This window comes from Opisthorchis viverrini (genome assembly GCF_000715545.1).
Source record: "Opisthorchis viverrini unplaced genomic scaffold opera_v5_235, whole genome shotgun sequence".
In the NCBI taxonomy this organism is placed as follows: Eukaryota; Metazoa; Platyhelminthes; class Trematoda; order Opisthorchiida; family Opisthorchiidae; genus Opisthorchis; species Opisthorchis viverrini.
In genome coordinates, this window is record NW_008751887.1 from 669,307 (window position 1) to 690,112 (window position 20,806).

General features: G+C 45.6%; 3 protein-coding genes across 3 annotated transcripts in view; all 3 read left to right on the top strand.

Annotated features, from left to right (window-relative positions):
• Nucleotides 1-8,238, top strand: part of T265_08678 (hypothetical protein) — a gene marked incomplete at both ends in the record, with an annotated part of 28,491 nt that extends 20,253 nt beyond the window's left edge. Inside the window, one exon of the mRNA XM_009174549.1 lies at nt 8,230-8,238. Within this exon, the coding sequence (XP_009172813.1) occupies nt 8,230-8,238 (9 nt within the window). The remainder of the gene's footprint in view (nt 1-8,229) is intronic.
• Nucleotides 8,239-8,276: 38 nt separating this feature from the next.
• T265_14641 (hypothetical protein) lies at nt 8,277-8,545 on the top strand (the record flags this gene model as incomplete). Its single annotated transcript, XM_009174556.1, is given in 2 exon segments — nt 8,277-8,355; nt 8,361-8,545. Coding segments are annotated over 2 exon segments (264 nt in total).
• Nucleotides 8,546-8,552: 7 nt separating this feature from the next.
• The window catches only part of T265_08679 (hypothetical protein), a gene marked incomplete at both ends in the record, with an annotated part of 39,233 nt that continues 26,979 nt past the window's right edge, over nt 8,553-20,806 (top strand). Inside the window, 9 exons of the mRNA XM_009174550.1 lie at nt 8,553-8,846; nt 9,393-9,603; nt 10,729-10,905; nt 11,787-12,308; nt 13,496-13,593; nt 14,683-14,862; nt 15,379-15,895; nt 16,080-16,564; nt 18,467-18,592. Of these exons, the coding sequence (XP_009172814.1) occupies nt 8,553-8,846; nt 9,393-9,603; nt 10,729-10,905; nt 11,787-12,308; nt 13,496-13,593; nt 14,683-14,862; nt 15,379-15,895; nt 16,080-16,564; nt 18,467-18,592 (2,610 nt within the window). The remainder of the gene's footprint in view (nt 8,847-9,392; nt 9,604-10,728; nt 10,906-11,786; nt 12,309-13,495; nt 13,594-14,682; nt 14,863-15,378; nt 15,896-16,079; nt 16,565-18,466; nt 18,593-20,806) is intronic.

Here is a 20,806-nt window from a genome sequence, read left to right on the forward strand (position 1 = left end):
TTCTCTGCAACACAACTACGCTTCAGAGAGTGGAAGGTGTAGTCTCAGGAAGCGCAGCATAAGAGATAGATAAAGTCGTATGTTATAGAGACGAACACTTGGGAGGATGGTTGTCGCACTTGTGGATTAATGCTAAGGGTTTCTGACTGGTGAGTGCAAATGCTAAGACCTAGTAAAAGGACAGTCAGGGTGAGCGCGCAGAATAGAAGGTCTTAGGGCCTGTTTCGGAAAGTGTCCAGTGTGAGCTGAGGCGCGAAAAGGCGCTCAGCTCCCTCAATAGAAAGGTAAGAATCGATGGCCTTTCGAAAGCCTACGTGAGATGAGATAGTACGGATGTGGGAGGGGAGCTCGTTCCATAGTCTGGAATACAGGCAAAGGAAATAGTTTTGCCTAAAGACAGTTCGACGTGTCGACAATAGGAGTAAACATCCGGAGTTGCGGATATTATAGGGAGTACAGGAAGAAAATTTAGGGCATCAGTCAGCTATGTAAGCTCGCCGGTAGATTAGTCTATACAGAAGACCTAGATTCAACCTGATGCACTTCAGCCATTCAACCCAAGTGACAAACGGTAAAGACGATACGGTAGTGTGGATGACAGCGGAAATAGTGACTAAGTAATCGAGCGCTGCACATTCTCCACAGCAGTTCGGCATGTTTGTGGATACTACGAGGCGAATTCAGGGCCGGACTCAAGAATGGGTTTTACAAATTGTTTAAAGATGGCAATTTAAGATGAGTTATTATAGAAGGATCGGCAAATGTAAGCGCAGAGCTTGCGAGCAATAGCCACTCTGTACCTTGCACGTTGGTTGAAACCAAATTCACAGGAATGCATAAGGCCTAGGTCTCTCACTTCGGGAAGAGTAGGAATCGAGAGTCCATTGAGAGTAAGCATCCCAGAGGTAATATAGAATCGATGCGACGGGGCCCGGCATTTTGGAATAGCGAAAGAAAGAGAGGAGTTGGATGACCAGAGTGATAAAGAGTTCGGGTCAGATTGAATGCCAGCAAGAGTAGAAACAGAGTCACTGGCCTTAAACGTGTAAGCTATCTTAATGTCACCGGCGATCAGAAAAAAGTACCCAGGGGTGACCGAATTGGTGACGTTATCAACGCAAAGAGCAGTAGAGGGCCAGGCGCACTAGTTTGAATGTCTCCGTATCAACGCAAAGAGCAGTAGAGGGCCAGGTACACTAGCCTGAATGACTCCACTGGTAATGGGAAGGGTTGAGAAGGAGAGAATCCCGATGTTGGTGTGTTGGGTTCTCTCAGTGAGGTAAGAAGTGAACCATAATGGAAGTGGGCCACCAGTCAGCGTAGATCGTAATTCGTTGAGGAGTGCAACGTGGGGAACTTGCTCAAATACCTTGGGAATATTTAGATAGATAAGAATAGCACACAGTCCGGGATCGTGGGCGGACGAAATATGATTGAAGAAACCAACCTGGCATGTGTTAACTGACCGCAATGCCATAAACCCATACTGCCGATTGTTAAGGATCTTAGTGGGCAGGTAGTGAGCAGGTAGTCCATGACGGGGAATTTGATTAGGCACTCTAGGTTACGAAGGAGTAAGCAGGTATGGCGGATGCCACGGCAGTTGGCTAAAGAAATTCGCGGACCTGACTTATAGTGTGCTTCCTCTGGCTAGCGACTGTTCCAGTGATAAGGGAGATATTGAAGAGATTGAGGACGTGGGTGAGGACGTCTGGGCCACCAGCTTTTAAGATAAGCGAAGGGCTGCCCTCAGTGCCTGGAAAACTGGAGTCTCTAAGGCAGGTGAGAGACGAAGTTACGTCAGACAAAGTAACTGAGTGTGTAGAGGTTGGGGCTTGTCTCGTTAGAAGATGTGGTCATTTCGTAACCAGGTGGGGAGCAATGGGTGGACGGGGTCGATGCGGAGGGAACATGGCAGCTAGCGAAGTAAGAGTTTGGGGATTCCAAAATTCAGCAGGGCCAGAGAGAGGCTGCCCGTCAGCGGCCATAATATTTGAAACTGCAGATGAATTTGAGAATCAAAGCCGGGGTGCTTCCTTAACTTCCGACTGGAGGTGAACATCGGCGAAGTCAATCTGCGCCACAAAGAAATATTCCGGAAGGGGTAGGTGACATTGATGGGTTTCCAGTGCAACCTTCAGGCCAGCGGAGAAACCTGCACACAGCCGGATGTTTCCGCCAGCCTTCTTGATCAACGCGATCAATGCAGAGCAGTTGTTCGGTTGGAGAACACCAGATTTCTGTATACGGTCTAGTTCCTGGTCAACGATAGATAGGGCTGCATGAGATACTGGGCGTTTTAACCTGAAAACTGGCTTGGCACCGAGGAGGAGGAGGCTTAGTCTAGCTCTTGATTTTACGCACCGTCAAAGCTCGTCGGCGAATATGGATGCGTAGCTTTGTAGGAGGTCCTCGAGTGAACACTTCGCAGCGTGGGTTGGCTCCGGGGCACCTTCGGATACTGCGTGTGCAAGTTTGTAAACAGAATTAATTGGCTCCTTCAGGAGATTCAGGTTTTCGATCAAATTCATTCCCATGCGACCAAGTTTGGGCATGACGTCAGATAGCACGTGGCTTTTGCCGTTGGACCATTCAAGTTCACGGATCAGCCAACCTCGTTGTTCAATTTCAGTTTACCAACAGGAGCGCTACGTGTCCGATGCTCGGCGGTTTCACATGTAGCTTACCGATTCCTTCCAATGTTCGTTCACTGAGCAGTGTGATATCATGGCCTATGTCAAGCTGCAAGCGAACTGGAATATTGTCGAGGCTTGGTCTGTTCTCGCTGGGTTTGTGGTCAGATTTCTTAGGAGCGCGGCAGTTGATTGCGTGCACACAGCTGCTTGAAGTCACGGGCGACAGTCGTGCTTCAGGTTGATGAGCCATTGAAATTCGAGGGTAAGGTTCCACAAGGTCATTTCGGAATCCTATTCAATTCTGTTAAACTGTCGAGTTCTGATGTCAACATTCATGCTCCGGTGTACCGTGTTTTCGCAGCAATAGTCTGACATTCCATTTGTCAGCAAACTTGGGAAGATTGGTCTTGAGCATGTCTTCATACCGCACAAACCGGTAGTCAAAAGTGTGACCAGAAATTGGGTCGAATGTAATCTGCGTGGCCGAGGCCGGGGTTGCGTTATTTAGGGAAACAGAAGACTAGCTAGTACTGGCTGCTGGTGTCTGGGTAGGCAGTTTCTGAGGCAGTGCTTGGATGAGCATCAGTTTGTAGCGGACTAGGAACTTATCAGCGTGTTCGGATAAATTAACAAGCGAAGTAACCAATACAAAATCACAAAATCACAATGGGAAAAGAATGGGTAGTCAAATGGTGACTCATGAATGTGTAGATCCAATAGTCCACTACACCGATCCAAACGCAGTAACTGGCTGTGAAAGGAAATATTCACTTGTCGAAAGTTCCCACAGATGGTTCCGCGTGAGTGATATATTCCACGGTAGGAAAATTATTCACGGCTAAAAAGTGTCACAGGGATTTATTGCGACGTTCAACAGTTGACACAAACACAGAGATTTAGTCCCACTGGTTCAGCAGTCAACAAACAGTTCAACGGAGCGTAAATACGCTCGTTCAGCAAGAAGTCAGCAGGTCGCGCCGGAAAATTGTGTATTCGTAACATTAAAACAAACGTCATGATACAGTATGAACGACAGTTACAAAGTATGGTTTAAGTTCAGGAAGAACGGTAAATGTGACAACGGATTATAGACACTAGAAGTTGCGCTTCTTCAAACTGTTTTTTGTTACTGCTCCAGTAGCTTTCTTAGTTGATAAAATTCGATCGACATCGTGAGCTCTCGTTCACCAATTGCGGTGACGATATTTTCCTCGCCTTATTTCTCGGCCTGTTCCTTCCAAGCTAGCGTTCACCTCAGAACAAACACCACAGATATACAGGGTATATTCATGTCCGATGGGAAGTCGTGATTGGGTGTTGGGTCCACACTTTTGACTAATCAGACCTCGGCTTGGTGCGGACCGGCAAATGTCCCGAACTTTTGGTCAGTCTTGCACGGGATAAACTTCTAGGCCGTAGCAGTACGCGGAGTCCCTGTGGAATTACGCGTTATAGCGAACAACTGTATCAACAGTGAGATCTCCAACTACATTGCGCAGTATTCGGCACCGGGTAGCTAGAACCTTACCGTACGTACTTTCCGCAGTATCGAGATGTTTGAACTCTGGGAGAAGAGACCGTGCCCCACAGGTTTGTGGGATGTGGCTGATTATGAGGTCCTTCGGTAGATGTAGCCAGCCACGAATAGATTCCACTATGTAACTGTTCAACCTTTTGAGCGTGTTCCGGTGGCCTTGGCCGAGAGCGAGCGGATATACCAGCCGCGGTATCAAACAGTTCCTTGTTAACTTGATCCTTTGGTGTGGCTTGAACGACGCCCGCGTCACCTCATCAAGCGGTATGAGGGTTGCTCTCGATGGCTGCAGACTGCTTTCTTTCTGGAAATAGAGAGGACCCCACGTTTGTGGCGGTTTCTGTCATACCCAAAGGGGTGATGAGTCCATCGACGAAGCAGAAAATTTCAACCGAGACAGCGGTTTTCTGTCTCCTCAGCTTGCCATTGCTTTCATCTGTCAGGCGTTCATCTTCATACAAACTTTCCAGCTTGATGGCAGCAGCTTGCTTCTTTTTTAGGTTAGCCTGTCTTTCTGCACACACGACCCATTCGTCAGTGCAAACAAAACCATCCACCAAGTTGTCATGGTACTAGTATCTTAGTTGCGGCGTCGACAATGCAAGAACCTCCTCAATTGCCATGATGAACAGCAATGGCCAGAATGGATCCCCTGATACATGAATTCATGCCTCCTCATGCCCCATGCTCGATTGAACTCCAGTAGGATGGTAGAACCGCGCGACTTGGCCGGCAATCCACGTTTTTTGGAGCAGAGCGCACTTGCTTCCAATGCTACTCGGCGTCCAGAAGTAGACCGCAGTTAACTTTGTATGGATCCTTCCACGATTCTCCGAGCACAGCAAACGTTTCATCTTTCCGTCTTGTCATGAGTCCAGACCGCAATCCTCGGGAAAGTGCCAGAAGTTCAATACTAGCAAGCGAACTGTTAGAATGGGATTCCAAGAGTGACCTGGTGCAACCCACGGTTCGTTTAAGCCAGGCGCCACAGTCATCAGCTAGGCACCGATAAGGTGTTACAGCTAAACGGTTGTCTTTCATCTCATCTTTTAGTCACCATATCCTTACGAATAGGCAGCTATTTGACCGATGGTTTGGCCAGGGTCAATGTATAATGATTTGTCCTATTATCCTTGCCAGTTGCCTGGTATTGATTCTGCCGAACAACCGGGAAACATTGCTCCAATCTCACAAATAGTGTGGTTTGCATGTTACAAACGGATATAGATTGTTAGAGATTGCTCAGTGGTTAGTGTGCGAGTTCACTAACCAGAAGGTCCGTGGTTGAAACCTGACCTCCAATCAACCCAACCAACCTGGCGGTATCCCATCCCTCGGCTTTCTTCGGGTGGCATGGAAGCTAGGCACCGAGATGGTGTTAAGCTGAACATTAGATTGTTAGTCATCTTCCTGGATGAGAACTCCGAGACCGGCCAAATCAACGGTTAGAGACATTGTCAAAAATGACCCAGTCGCGCCCTGAATGGCGCTCGTGCTTACAAGCTATTGACTTCAATGCATAGCTCCTTTCCCAATCCCCACCTAACAGTCCACTGACAGTCCTGTATTTACGCACCAATTTATTGGCTCCCGCCTCCAACGCACAGCTACCTCTTCTAACTCCCCAAATCACCGGTGAACGAAACTGTACCAGGTACAACCACTCTACGGTACGCTGATAATGATGATGGTGAGACAGGCTCAAGAGTGATTGTGACTCTTTTTGGAGCCTAAGGACACCGTAGTTCTTCACTCGACCAGGCTTATCTGCATTGTGGTGGGTGGGTAGTACGTTCCGGCGGCGTTGACTTAGGTGAATCTTAGACGAGGGTGGGAACAATCACCGGAAGCCAGTTCGGCCACCACGTTCATGAACGTGAACTCGATGGTGGGTTGTCAAGCCAGCTCTCGATTTGAAGCACTTGCCACATCCCTCACACGCGAGTCCCACGAGTCTCTCCTGTGCACTGGTTGGAACTGTCAAGGGTAGCCAGACAAGGTGGTTTCCCCTGCTTGAAGTTTTGTAAGTCTTATCCCACCCAAACTGATGTCCGGGTCACTACCTATATTGCTATCTCCGGATGATCCCGCATCTGCTACAGCGGGCTGGACAGGCGTTTCAGTAGCTCGATAATGAATGCGTGAATGGATACTTGACTGGATACCTGTAAACAACGGATTTTCTGTTGACAGCATTTCACTGACAAGATAGCGAATACCCATTTTCCTTTTTGTTTTTGAAATGACGAACCACAGCTAATTTATCCGAGGACACCTGTCCGGAACTGGCCACAATCTTGGCTGTCACGAAGATCTCGGGGGTGTGTTATCAAGCCGGGAAAATCAGAAACTGATCGCTAGATTTGACCCAATAGACTAGCTCCATACACAACACCATGAACTCGCAATCACTGTCAGTAGGACGGTAAATAGAGTGGTGAATTTATAAATGTCCATCTCACAAGAGGTGCCACTGCGTGTTTCAAAGGAACATACAGGGTATGACTGCCATTGCTGCTTGCCCAGCAACATTTTAGACTCCACGGCAGAAAAGCCATTTTGATAAACAGCTGCAAACTGGTATTACATGGGTTTCATGGTGAGGGATTTTCACTATCGTAGAATTCACTGGATAGTGACAGGATTATCGTGCGTTTACCTTTAAAGACCAACAAGTTGGGAGAAGACGGTTAGAGAGGCTGCTAGGTGGCTATGTAGCACAACTCAGAGTTGTACGCCGAGTCGTTGCCTAAAGGTTGTCAAAAGAAAGATGTTCAGATGCTGCATCCTCACAGTGCATAACTGCCGCTCAACCGCAAGGGAGAGGCGCAAGCTGTGAACTACTTCCTACTCTCGTACTAGCGGGGTGGATACTTACGGAACCCTTGGCGTGGTAGAAGTGTGGGACAAACTTAGGTAGTTGGACCTTTGGTCCGCTCAATAGGCATATCAGCAAGCATGACTTTTGCTTCTGAATGGAACCAATTGACATAGAAGACTTTCTTCTAGTTCAGGTGTCGTAGTAATTCCGGTTATCACCCATGGGAACTACGTAATCGGCATCTTTTACAGAGGAGATATGCAGAATATTCCCCTTGGCAGCTCTCAAAAGCGTAGTTTAAGGGACTGGGAATAGGGAACATCTATGGCTCAAATCTAAATCGGTGAAATCCCCCTGTGCACACGGACATGGTTTTATTTGCGGAGTAATAGGACCTGATTAAGTTAACCTTTATCCCAAATACCAGTGTAACGGTGATACTACTGTCGGGAGGCAACGCGAGTAGTATGTGTTGTTCGTAGAATTTCGCTTTGCGTCGACTGAAAAAGGGAATTCTGTTGCGGAATTCGTGGGCCCACTTTGTAACATTTGCTTGGATTTGACAGACGAATGAGTGGAGGCAACGAATCTCTAGGAGGACTCGTTCGGGAGAAGATCTGTGTCCAGTTTTTTGTAACTAAGATGCAGATTAGAGTTTTGCTTCCCTGTTCAATGGCCTGTAACCCGTCAGTTGGCATTTCCGAATAAATAACTCCGCAGCGAAGGCCTTCTTCCTTTCACCAGTGTTACTGTCATGATCAATGAAGATCAATCTCTGTCTTTCATTAGGACAAACGGATGCTTGAAAGGCCTCATAAGTTTATGAAATCAGGGCTTCTAAACCACTCGGTCGCGCCAACTATGCCAAACCTGTACTGCCTACCACTATATGACTACTTGACACTTGAGAAACTAACTTCCTGATCGTTATGAAACTTGATTTTTATTCAATCGTTATCGCAGGGCAATGAATTAGTGAGAACATTTGATTTCCGAGGAAGTGCAATTGGAAACTCTGGTACTTAGCAAGCATTAGGCACTTCGTTTCTTCTCTGCAAAGTACTTAATGGGTTGCAGTTTAAGATTTACAGGATGGAACCGATGTCTGGATGTGACCCTATCCCAGTTTTCTTCAGAACTTTCCGGTTTCCCTAGCAAATGGCTTACCTAGCTACTAATTGCATAGCCATTACAAGTACACTTTTATCGGCTTGTTTTTTCGGTTCCTCTTATTTCAGGTCATCTGATTTCCATTCCCGTAATTTTATCACTGTTCGCTTAAAGGATGCCTCACGAACGCATTATTGATTACTTTTACACCTGTGGATTAAATGAACAAATGGGATTGCAGTTGTGCAATTTTAGTAAGTCTTTTCTCTGATGGTCCACACCTCTGCACTCACCGTAGATCAGACACCTCCCAGTCGCGGGTTGCTGCCATTGCAAAGGCCGTATAAGTGTACCGTGCTGCAGCACTTTCCAGATTATGTTCTCAACTGCCCGTTTGACGCAGAATCTACTAGCATGGTGAGTTGCCGTGGATTTTACAGATAATTGGTGGATGCAGGTTACAATGCCCAATGGTTTGTGGCTGTGTACACAGCGCAAAGTTACTTTGAAATACTCCCGTCCACGCTACCATACGTTCATTATAACTCGGGAAGATGGTAGCCGTGTATACGGCCTTGCGTTGTTATTCCTGACGGAGTTGGCTCACGAAAACGTGAAGGAAGCAGTGTGTTCACTTCAGGATCTGTGCTTGGCAGAAAACCCGTCCATCACGAAAGATGTCGATGACATGACAGACTGGCCGTCACTTTTCGATAAGAATCGGGACACGCTGTACGCGATGAAGGTGAGATTTACGTCGGCGTCTAGTCGACCTTCAGGTTTCCATTATTTATATCTGTTCATCAAGGGCGAGTCTACCGAGGAATTGAAGACTCATTATTCCCAAGTGAATTAGGCTTTGAACGCTTTTCGTGGCGTTTTTCAGCTCCACAGGTTGGAGCTGATCTCATGGTTCTCATTCTATTTCTTCTCATTGGAAGGCAATGGAGTTTAACTCATCTCGGACCATATCTGGCATTGCAACTTTCTGTCTTGTACCTCGGTCTATGTCGGTCGGTATATTACGGCTTACGATCAGCAGCTATTTGCGGTTTACTTCCGCATACTGCTTTCTTTACTGTGTAATATAGTTAGCATCCAGGCTACATGTGAAAAATTTAGAAGGGCACTTTTTTGTTTATACCATTCAATCTCTAATCTGTTTGGTATTTTGAGGATTGCCCTTAAAAAGAGAACTCGAATTCGACCTATTTTTCCCTCCTCATTATTCTGACTTGCACATATTCCGGTTAACAATTTTCATACCCCTATCGTGCACTCTTTTTAACAGGCGATCGGACTGCTTTCTCGATACCCTTTTATCCATGGATTGTTTGGCTGGCTGGAGGATTTGTGGGCTGCAATGTTCATCGCTTCTCCTAATCCAGATATTGCGATTGAGTCTTACATTGCCAAACTGCTGTACGCCACTCCCCTTCCTGAGGCCGGTCAGTTTGTTTCTTTCCGTGGACCGTTCCGGAAGCATCTTGGTTACTATCCAGGTGAGACTGGTCTACCATCTAGTAAGCTAGTAAACTAGTTTTTGTCTGTTCATTTCACGTGTCCAGTCAGGACGTGTTACCGGTATGTGGGTGGGCTGATGAATGTCAGTGAATTTTACGACTAACTTAATAACTTAAGTTGCCATAACAAATTTAGTATGGAGATGGAATCAATGTCTGGCACACTCAATCAACGTTCAGCTGTAACACCCTTTCGGTGCCCAGCCACCATACCACCCGAAGGCTGAGATATTGTCAGGTTGCCCAAGCATAGACATAAGCGATCGAGATGCCGAGGCCGGGTCAAACCACGGACCTTTCGGTCAGCAAGTTCGAGCTTAAACCACTGAATCTCAAGCGTACGACTAACTTAATAACTTAAGTTGCCATAACAAATTTAGTATGGAGATGGAATCAATGTCTGGCACACTCAATCAACGTTCAGCTGTAACACCCTTTCGGTGCCCAGCCACCATACCACCCGAAGGCTGAGATATTGTCAGGTTGCCCAAGCATAGACATAAGCGATCGAGATGCCGAGGCCGGGTCAAACCACGGACCTTTCGGTCAGCAAGTTCGAGCTTAAACCACTGAGATCTCAAGCGCACACGCTGCTCACCTTGAACTGTATGACGCATGAGATTGATGGAAAACTGACACGGGTGGTTTTAAACTATTCGTCGACTCGTCCTAATGCAGTTTTTGTGATTATCACCTTGCCGATGAGGCGAGTAAAAGAGTAAAGGATCTATGCACAGAAGTTTTCACCAAACGTTCTTATACTGAAGAGTGTGTTTGTTCTTCGCAGGTGTGAAAATCTTGTCCCTACTTTGTAATATTCCTCTCTGTAATGGACACTCCCTTGATCGTCTTCTTCTAAGTATGGATTCAATCTGCTGTCACCTTTAAGGTTTTTTTCTGGCCCTATGCTACAACTTTTGGTTGAGAAGCCCACTTAAAAGTTTCTGAGCTCCTTTTTTCGGATGATTATACTTGCTCACTACAGTTTGAAAAGGCTGACTGTCACTACCATAAAATTAATAAAAACCGTGCATTTGGCCTGTGTTTATTGCTCTAGTACCACTTCTCAACATGTACTGACATTTTTCTGTTTTTCACTCTTAGCTCCGCTTAAATCGATAGGATCGCTCTTGGACGGATCGTTCCAGTCACCTGATGCAATGGAACTGCCACTGTTCGAATACTCATTTTTGGAGTTGTTACGGTTGCTTCCTTTAGACGGTCTGCTGAAGCTGTTTGCCTGTGTTTTGATGGAACATCGAATCATACTTCACTCAACCGGTGGGTTTTTTTTATGAAATTTACTTTTTTGATGTTTGCTGCCTGGTGCTTTGAGCTTAACCGGCTGTGTATGTGTCCCGTTTTACGTTCGCATCACAATGTATTTGGCTCTTAGGTCTTCCCAAACGGGAGAACAATGTTGGTTTCAGCAGAGATTTAGGCACTCAGTGCCAGACTATCGGGTGTCTCCCCATACCCTTCATTGTTTCGTACTGGAGATTCCAACTTCTGTGTAGTTTGGGGGAAAAACGCGCTCGGGGCAACGTAATTAATCTATCAAAGTTGTCACCGCCGCCCAAACTGTTCAACTTGAATGGCCCTTTAACATTTTCAATGATCTGTTCCGATCAGTATCTGACTCTGAGAGCCCACCGCAGGAATGTCCAATGAGCGTCATTGATCTACGACCAGTATCTACAATTTTCATCGACCAGGTTTCGCTAGCATAGAGAGAGATTTCCCAGATGACATAGTCGTGGACGAACCCGTCTTTCACAGATTAGGCTATCATAATATGCATATTGTCTAATTTAGAGGCTCCAATCCTCGGGTCATTAAGAAAAATGCAGTAAAGAGGTCGGGTGTAGACTGAAATCGAAAGTTCTTCGGATCGGGTTTGATCCTCAATCTCTGCTCTGTTTGAATTCTGGATGGAAACTGTCAGAGTCAAGAGCACCAACCCTGTACCCACTTAGATAAAGAGAACTTGCTTTGTGCAGACCACTGACCGAAGGACTGTCACATTTCCCTTCAGTTGTCTGTTTTTTTGATGTATTCTACACGAAAGGAGGATTACGTCAGGCACTGACGTAAACACTGTTCCCCCAGTATTTTCCAAACCTTCATCTCCTGGTTTATATTGTTCCTCTGTCCGATCACAGTATACTACCGCCTGATGCTGGTTGCCGAATGCATCACCTGCTTGCTCCTTCCTTTCTCGTGGTCACACGTGTACGCGCCCATTCTTCCTCTCTCATTGGTGCATTTCGTTGATGCCCCGGTTCCATACATCATGGGGATTAAGCAGTGTGAATTTATGGTTGCTTCACAACATCAAATCGATTCATCGTCGTCCGATACGTGGTCTCTGCACGACTGTCACGTTGACTGTTCAGACAACACCGAGTTGGCCAGTGAGGTAGGCACCTTTTCTCCATTTGCTTGTTTTGACGACCTCCCTTTCCTCTCTGCTCACGGAGAATTTTTCCTTGAGTCCAGTATCTTTTCACAAATCCCTCAAGCGTATCTTCTGTTTCGTTTGTTGTTACAGGCCAATGTGTGTCACGTCTATATAGACGAGGGTCGTGTGCTTGTGCCCGATGAGGTACCACAATTTCCCAACGCCGAACATATTAAGCATACTGTCACCGGTTTACTCAGGGATGCTGCTTTGGCCGCCTCAGGTAACACTTCTGACTGTTCTGAACTGTGTCCAATTTATGGTGTCCCTTGCACTCTCAGTAGTTTGTTATATACCCAGTTTTTTCGTATTCCCAACGATGGTGATGGGCAAATCTGGGTCACAGTCGAGTTCAACCTACGCGCCTCCCTACTAGCAATTCTGTACCCTAACCATTAAACTGTATTGAGCAAGGCAATCCGCGTATTGAGTAGTAAGTGAATCAGTGCGGACTGGTGGAATGTGAATGTCCATACTGACCTTGTTATAAGATGCAGTGGATCTTGCCACAGGATGTTTGGAGCTGCCTTATGATTAGCCCTGAATAGTAGTTCTTCCGTACCGTATTCAAGTGGTCTCCTCATCCAGTCCCTACATTCTGGCCTGATCCTGAGAACTGGTGATTCCTCTTCGTAACTGTCAGATTGTCATTTTCGGGAAGATTGTGGGAGTTGGATAAAAAAGGAGCCTCCAACGTCTCTCAGGTTTTGTTCAAGAAAGCTCTGTTTAGCTTTTTATTGAACATTAGGACCCGCAAAGCAGCACTGCGATCCATGGAGCTCAAAATCTTCCATGATTTTGCATTCGCTTCCTATATAGTCCGGATGTAGTCCTCTCACCCATGCTACCTACACACACATCCACCGGTAAACCGAAAGCAATACAGCTGAGAACTGAAGCGGGACAGCCAGTAATCGTTTAACATTTTTAGGAACCGGTTGCTTCCTCCGCCCCTAGTGTATATTGTATTGCCAACGTGGCCAGCTCCGTTCAACAGACTACCACTTCTCACTCACCATTCGCCTCATTAAAACCATTGATCAGAGTTTCTTTACGAAAGGAACCCCGAATTATAGGTTACTCATGGGCATTCTGACAGAATAACGGAGCCAAATGAAGCATCCACTAATTTCGTTTTTAAGTATTCTTTATGTAGATATCCTTGTTTGTAATCGGTCTCGAGGGTTGAGTGTAAGATCACCGGAAAGTGATAGCAAATTACCTGTCGTCATAGAAAAATTGACTAAAATGCGTAATCTTCAAAATCCCCTAAGTGATGAACATCTATTTTTAACAAACCACTGTTTTCTTATCTAGTCCCTCACTTATCTTAGTACAATCTTTGAACCGTTTTTTTAATATTATCGCACGCGTAGAAGAGTATCGAGTAACGTCATGTGTATATTTTAGGAGTAGTCAGACGCCCTGAGTCAACCGCTTCGTTGTTACCTCCAGTACCTAGACCGCGTCCACCTTCCGATCTGAACATGTCCCGTCGCGGGGCACGGGTAAGTGAATTGGTCTCATTTTTCTGTCGAACCACTTCAGACTCATTGTCATCGCTGTTTATCTGTCTACCATTTTCCGGTGTTTACCGTTGTGTTTCTTGGCTCGTTCCAGTATGTCACTACACATAAATATTGCTTTGCTTTTTTACCTCCCTGCAGTGGACAAGCTTACAGCCATATTTCCATTCCTTTAATACAATCATCACCTTTCCCTAATTTCGTTCTGTAACTTCCTTTATTGCCAGTTTGTGCCATGAGGAAACCATGATATCGGTAAAAAAAGTGCGTAGGCTTACTGAACACGCCTGGAACGGGGTTTTGCGTTTGGTGTTCGGTAGTTGCACAAAATGGAGGATCTAGGTTTTTACTGAAGCGGGGAGATAGAGCTGGCCGTGGCTATGAACCCGAAAAGGATGCGTGGATAGGAAAGTTTGCACTCTCATGTCATTAAGAACATCATGGAAATATTAGTGTCTCCCTTCTTGACGCATTAATGTTTCTGAAGACCAAACGAAGTTGTCCATGCGGTGATTCTTCGCGGCTTTTTCTAAATTGAACAATAGCGTTCGTCTTGATATGCTGTTCACTTGAAACGGATGATCTTACAATTTTGAAGCATTTGTGAGAAGCTCGAAACAGATGGAGAACTAATCAGTTCAGGATTTTTAAGAACAGGTGACTTTTTGCTTTTGACGTCGAAGCTTTGTGGGTCCAAATGGCTAGGTTGCGAAGTTGATCAGAGTACTTATCTTCCACACTGCCCAACAAGAAATTTTAGCCCTCATCCAAGGCTGCTTTAGTTAGCTACCAGAGGTTTTGCCAGTGGATTCTCCACCTGTCTTCAAACTCTTCCAAACTTACCCTACTCACGTGGTTTGATGGGGGTTTCCTGTCGAAACAAGCATGTCGTCGACCCATAAACCCAACCGATTGTTCGCCAAAATGCTCCCAGACGCTGGTCTTTTAGTAGCCTAAAGCACTTCGTTTATTCAAGTGTTTTTGTCTTTCAATATGCGTATTCAATGCATTCATCTTGAACTCGCTTATGTTAACTGTCAAAAGTCTTGCTTTGTTATCACATTGGTTTAGAACACAGCTCAAATATTGGTGACGTCTACAGACCCGTGCTCATCCACGCAAGCATCCGAGGTCCCAGTTATCTTTGATGTTGGTGAAAATGATACTACTTCAGCAGACGCCTTTCAGACAGCGCCGGATCAGTACAAACGAACTTGCGTCCAAACTGCTCGGGGCATAGTCACTGAGGAGGTGAGGATCCCTTTTTTGAGCCCGACTGTCTTACTCTCTGAGTCAGCTCGTTGACGGCAACTGTGATACACTGAAATCTTAGCACTTTTATCTAAGTTCGTTAAATGTGGGCACATGTTCCTTAGTTTCTGAAATGAGGAGAAGTTAGGGTTGAGCTGAGCTCTACTGTGTACTTCTTGGTGTTGGACCCAGAATATCTTGTTACGACTAATGAATTCATTCAGTCCCTCACCAGCTCATTTAGTAGTTCTCATAAAGTTGGACGGTACTCTCCGTTTAATGAATTATGTGATTTGCACTCGATTACTCTGATCACCAGCGCATTTTTTGCCACTGTAGGTACTAGCGTCATTACGCTGTAACAAAATGTTTATTCTAATTTATCCTGAGATTCCTTTACATGTTCTTTTTAAACTTTGCTGTGCCCACAAAATTTGCCTCCTGCGCGTACCGCGACCACTTATTTATATACATACTTATCATGTTATAGTATTTTTCGTTTCCCCTTGTTTTAAGGATTTTCCGAGCTACACCCGTCTGCTACACTTCAACACCGCTGTAAGAACAATTTTTCTACGAAACTTCGCCAGCATTTTCCGAGACTACGAAAAGTTTTTGGTTCACGATCAGAATGCACCTGGGGATTCTACAGCCATTGTTTCCACAAGGTCCACTGGCGGTCTTCATGCCTTTGACAAGGTTGGGTTCCTCAGTGATCAACCGGAAACACACTTGCCTTTTCTGTGTGCCTTCTTAGAAACACAGATGTTTGCCGGGTTCCTAGACTGCTGCGTTCGTCGACAGTTGAGCCCAATGGATCCTCCGCAACCTCATCAGTTTGCAACTAGTCCACTGGCATTACTCAATTTACGTATTTTTGACAGCGTCATTGCACAGATTGTTGAATCAGCCATCCGATGGCCCGGAAACCCGACGTCACATGTCACGACTGGCTTGCAGGACGGTGTTCGAAGCTCCCATCGCAATGCGCAAGCTTGCGCTGGCTCCAATGACTCCAAGCCTCATCCGTCGGGTGTGTTACGAAAATTTACCTAATTGACACTCCGCCATATCGACTGAATACTTGCCGTTTTTAAGACCTCAAACATTGCATTGTTGAGTGCGCCAGGGTATATGGTTGTTTTTTTGAAGGCAATCTGCTGAATTCTTTTCATCCTACAGATCCCGTACTATTCCTTTCTTCCGTTACACTCTAGCTCCTCTTCCGGACCTGCTGAGCGAGACCACCACTGAATCCCAGAAGTTAGGACCATCAGGTTTAGAAAGGATTTCAGCGGGATTTCCACGTATGATGCGATCCGTAGACAACGTTTCTCCGAATCCCATGACTCTTCCTATCCGAACCGTGGGTTTAGGATACTTTCCCGTACTGTGTGAACAGCTGCTGACTCCCTCTTTGGCCATACAGACAGGCAGTGGGCTTCCCGTTTGTCACTCTCTCGTTTCCCTGCCACCTAGATTGACTGATTCTTCTCATGGTCGTGTAAACGCCCCCACAAATTCCGCACCCGTGTCTCCTCCATTGGTCAATCTGACCTCCAGTAGTGTCGGAATTCAACCTTCTATCGGACGACTTGGTCCCGGTTCTCTGTCCACCCCCACTAAGCGATCTGCTCCAGTTTTGACTGCCACGAATGGAAACATCCCCTCATCGCGACCAGCCGAGGAAGAAAGTACAGTGGTATGTTTCTCACATATTTCTCATATTTGTTTCTCATAATGGCATTCCTACTATTCCAGACAATATGATTAAGGAAACTTGATGGGACAGACATCAGTTAGAATTCTCTGGGATGTGCGCGTAGTTGTTTATCCGGTAATCAGGATTATATCCATCACAGGACAATACACATGAAGAGCATATGCTTCGTGGTCGAGTGTTTGTATCAAAGTGCATCTGACCTTTCACGGACTGGCTAGCATGTGTGGCCGTACGGCCACTCGTAGGTCACTAGTTCTGTGTACAAAACTAACGACACATACGTGGGGTTAAACTTCTGGACCTGTCGCAAATGGCGACGCTTCGCGGATGTGTCTATCGATCCCTTGAAAATTTTAATGCTGTGCTTCGCCCCAGTCACGATCCTGGCACATTTTAATTACTTTCAGTGGTAAGCTTGATACATTACGAAGTATTAACACGTTCGCCTTTTCAGACGTGATCATTCATGTTAATTGGTGAAGGAGTGATAAAACGCCCTCCTCACATGTCCGACTTTCAAACCCTGGCACAACCATTAAGAACAAAGCTCGAGTCCAGTACTTCCCCTCCTTGGTATGGATTCAGCATTATAATTACGCCAGAAGAGGAGGGGGAGTGAGCGAACGCGAGAGATGTAAACGGTAATTCTACGAATCCCGCAACCACGTCCGCCTCCAACCTTTACTTACAACCAACCTTTACTCCAACCTTTACTCACAATGTCCCCTCGGGGATATTTGTCATGCCTTTTGTTGTACGTGTGCTAGCGTGGTCCCTATAATTTACAGTGCTACGGTAGCCATATTAGCTGGAGTTTTCCTTCAGATTAGTTGAATTGCAGAAAAACACGCACGTGTAGGTTATTCAAGTCAACTGGAAATCACGTTAGGAAATGCGTGCTGTGCACACAGTATAGTAATTGCTCCCAGTAAATGTCCACTACTCATGAATGTTTCTAAGGAGACACCTGCAAAGATGCATGCCGTAAAACGCATGACTTAATCACCCTCTAGTGTATAATTCAATACAGCTCGAATTCATTGACTGGACGGTCTATGTTTCGAAGCTGATCCCAGCATCTCGACTTCTTGTGTCTAGGTTTGGGCAACCTGGCAGTTTTCCAACCCAACTCGTACTTCATTCGCGTGGCATGCCAGCTAGGCAAGGAAAGCGCGCTACAGCTGAACGTTTTTTTGTACAGCACCTTGGATGCTCACTGGTAATAAGTATTGGTCAAAAAAGTGATGATAACTTATTTATGTATTTCAGTGAAAGCAAAAATGTGTGCTTTAATATATGCTTTAGTGTACTTTACGTCTCCACAGAGCCGCCATCTCCCGACGTCAGAGTTGAGGAGAATTTTCTACCACGGCTTTTGCCCGCTTCGTAGAACAGGTTTCGATTTTACAATCGAAGAACCAAGTTATTTTACCCAGTTTCTCTTGGTCCTTCATTATGTGTTCAATGAAAAATAAAATGTGTATATTTCATCTATGTTGGATTGTTTGTTGATTTCACTCCTGTGTATATACCAATAGATTACTGAACTCATTGTTGCTTAATAATTTTCGAAAAAAAGATTGAAGTGTATGAACCTCAACGAAATCAGCCATACCCAGCTTTAGTAAATTTTGCGAGGACTTGGTGGGTTTGTGGAAAGTTTGAACATACGGATCCGATGAGTCTCATTGGAAATTCCGTCAATCAGTGACGGTGGAGATCCGGAAACGCGGATGTTAGAGGCATTGCTTTAATGGCGTTTTATTCTGCGTGTTGTCTGCCATGTGCTAAAAAATCATTTCCAATTCAAGCGGGTGTTTTCGAAGCATATTTGTCTCTTTCATTACATTTTTAACCCTGTATATTCTTCTATTATCGCAGGTGTTGAAGTCGAGAGCTGTCCCATTGTTCGCCAATTCTCATCAGTTTTCGAACATTCAGCGATCAGGGATGGCTCAGGCGAACTGGGATTTTGTTGACGCCTTGCTTGAGGAGTGTAAACATCGTGTAAGCATCCTGTCTACTGACACTGCTTGTTCGTAGCCAATTTCGATTAATGCTTTTGTCCTATACTTTGCTACCTAGCGTTATGACCGGCCTTCCGAAATAATGTTGCCGAGAATTTTACGCAACATTTTCCGTACAACCTCATTTCCTCTTTTGTCATTCATCTCAATTCTCAGCTGTTATCATCACTCACTATTCCCAACGGATCAGTCCAGCTCTCGTTAGCCATTCGGAGGACTGGCATACTTTTTCACGTACACACCCACCCACATCCACACACACAACCTTTCCAGTTGAGAATAGCATTATGGTGATGAGTATCCTAGACATTCAGTTGCTTGGGTGTGCGTGTGCGTTAATTCGCTTTAAATTGCGGGACTGCGACTGATCCACTTAGGATTGCATTTGTTCTAGTTCGGCTCCAATTTGGGCGCTGATCATTCGACCGTGGTGAGAGAAAATCCATAGCAATGGAAACTGTGGGTGGGAACTGGCTCGGTTACTTGCAAGTAATTGCGAAATTTGTAGAATTTTCGTCCACGTCATTTTTTATGTATCTTCTCTTATGGCCCGATTTTTCGGGTTAGTCTGCAACTGGAGGTCGCTCCTATTAGGCCTCACTGGCAGTGTAGGACAGTTCAAATTGTCTGTTCAGGAGTCTAGCGTGATTTCGGGGGTATAGGCAACACGCGTGTCCCATGTGTCAGATGCGCGGAACTCAATTCCCTCGCACGACCGAACATATGCGCAGCTGATGAGCTTTGATAAGAGCAGTACTCTAGTTAATGCTCCCTCCCTTCTATATGTACTTGCTAAAACAATCGCGTCAGGACAGGGGTGACTGTTCCAGTCGGTGTGACATGACTCCAACCTGTTTAGTTGTAAATCCTTTCATGTGTTGGTCCTTCATAACTCGGGTTCGAATTCTAACGCGAACATCTGGTTGGTGATTGATCCCCAATCTGGTTTCTGTAACAAGGACGTAAAGTTATTTACATGCCAATCTGGTTTTGACGGGAGACTCAGCTGTAACCCAGATGAATCTGGGTTTATGATGTTCTTAAGCAACCCTATGAGTAGTGCATTACATTCATATGGCTCAAAATGTACTTTGTCCTCTTTCTTTTATCGAGGACTAGGCCTGTCGTGTGGAGTTCACCATGAGTTTCGTTCCCGTGGAGGTCATATCTAGAGCTCTTTGGAGCTTCATTTTCTCAGACCTTTTTATTCAACCTCCCCTCTTAGGTTACAGCATTATCGACTGCTTTTTGGCCGTTTTGGGTGGCTCGTTGCTGAGAGGAATACTTGTGAAGGGTGTCTTTACCACACATAGCTTGGTTTGTGGTTTACCATGTCTAGTCAGTGTCTGGTTTTGACTCTGGAATCCTGAATTTCATGTTTCTTGAACTCTGAATTAAAAATCTGCACTTTTTTGCGTTGGAGTGCCAACCTTCTCTAACACACTGACTATCCGCTGAGCTGTCCGAATTTGATTGAAAATAGCTGATTCTTTGACATCCAACAAAAGCGAAATCGTGAAATTTTTCTGAAAGAGTGATTTGGTGGTTTCGCAAAGACGGGTTTGTTCAGGCGTGCATAACAAGACACTTTTCCGAGTTGTATGCGAAACAAGATGCTGGCGAACTGTTGTCCTGCAGCAAAGTAGCCTCGCCCTTTATTTGTCCGTCCGTCCCATGCCAGATTGGTTTGTTGCTGCCATCTCGCTTCCAAGATGTACATCTCTGGGCTGGTCCTGCATCACTGTGTCTCATGTTCCGCCGTCATTCCCTCCGGAAGAGCTTATGGCACTGCTTGGTTATGTTCTTTGTTATCGGTGTTGTCAGATGCCATAACAACTTTTCCGTTCTTACAGCTTGAACTACAGCGAGCCTTAGATGCGTCAACAATGTTATTCACGCGGAGGGTAACGAGGGGGAGGTCGCAACTATCGTACAAAAACCACCTTCTCTCCTCTCCTCTATCCACGGTATGAACAGTCATTCCTTATCGTCTTCCGCCCATCTGTTCCCTTCTTTACAAGGACAGCAATATCCTGCAATAGTTTTCCCACAACTCTAATCCTCTGGTTGCTTCTCAAACTAGTGCTTCCGTTTTGAGAGCCTAAGCCCACTTGTCACCCTCTTTCTACCCTAAGTCGATTACTGTCCATAAAAAATACCCTTCCTGGATTGACATATTTTTTGCTCCGCTCAA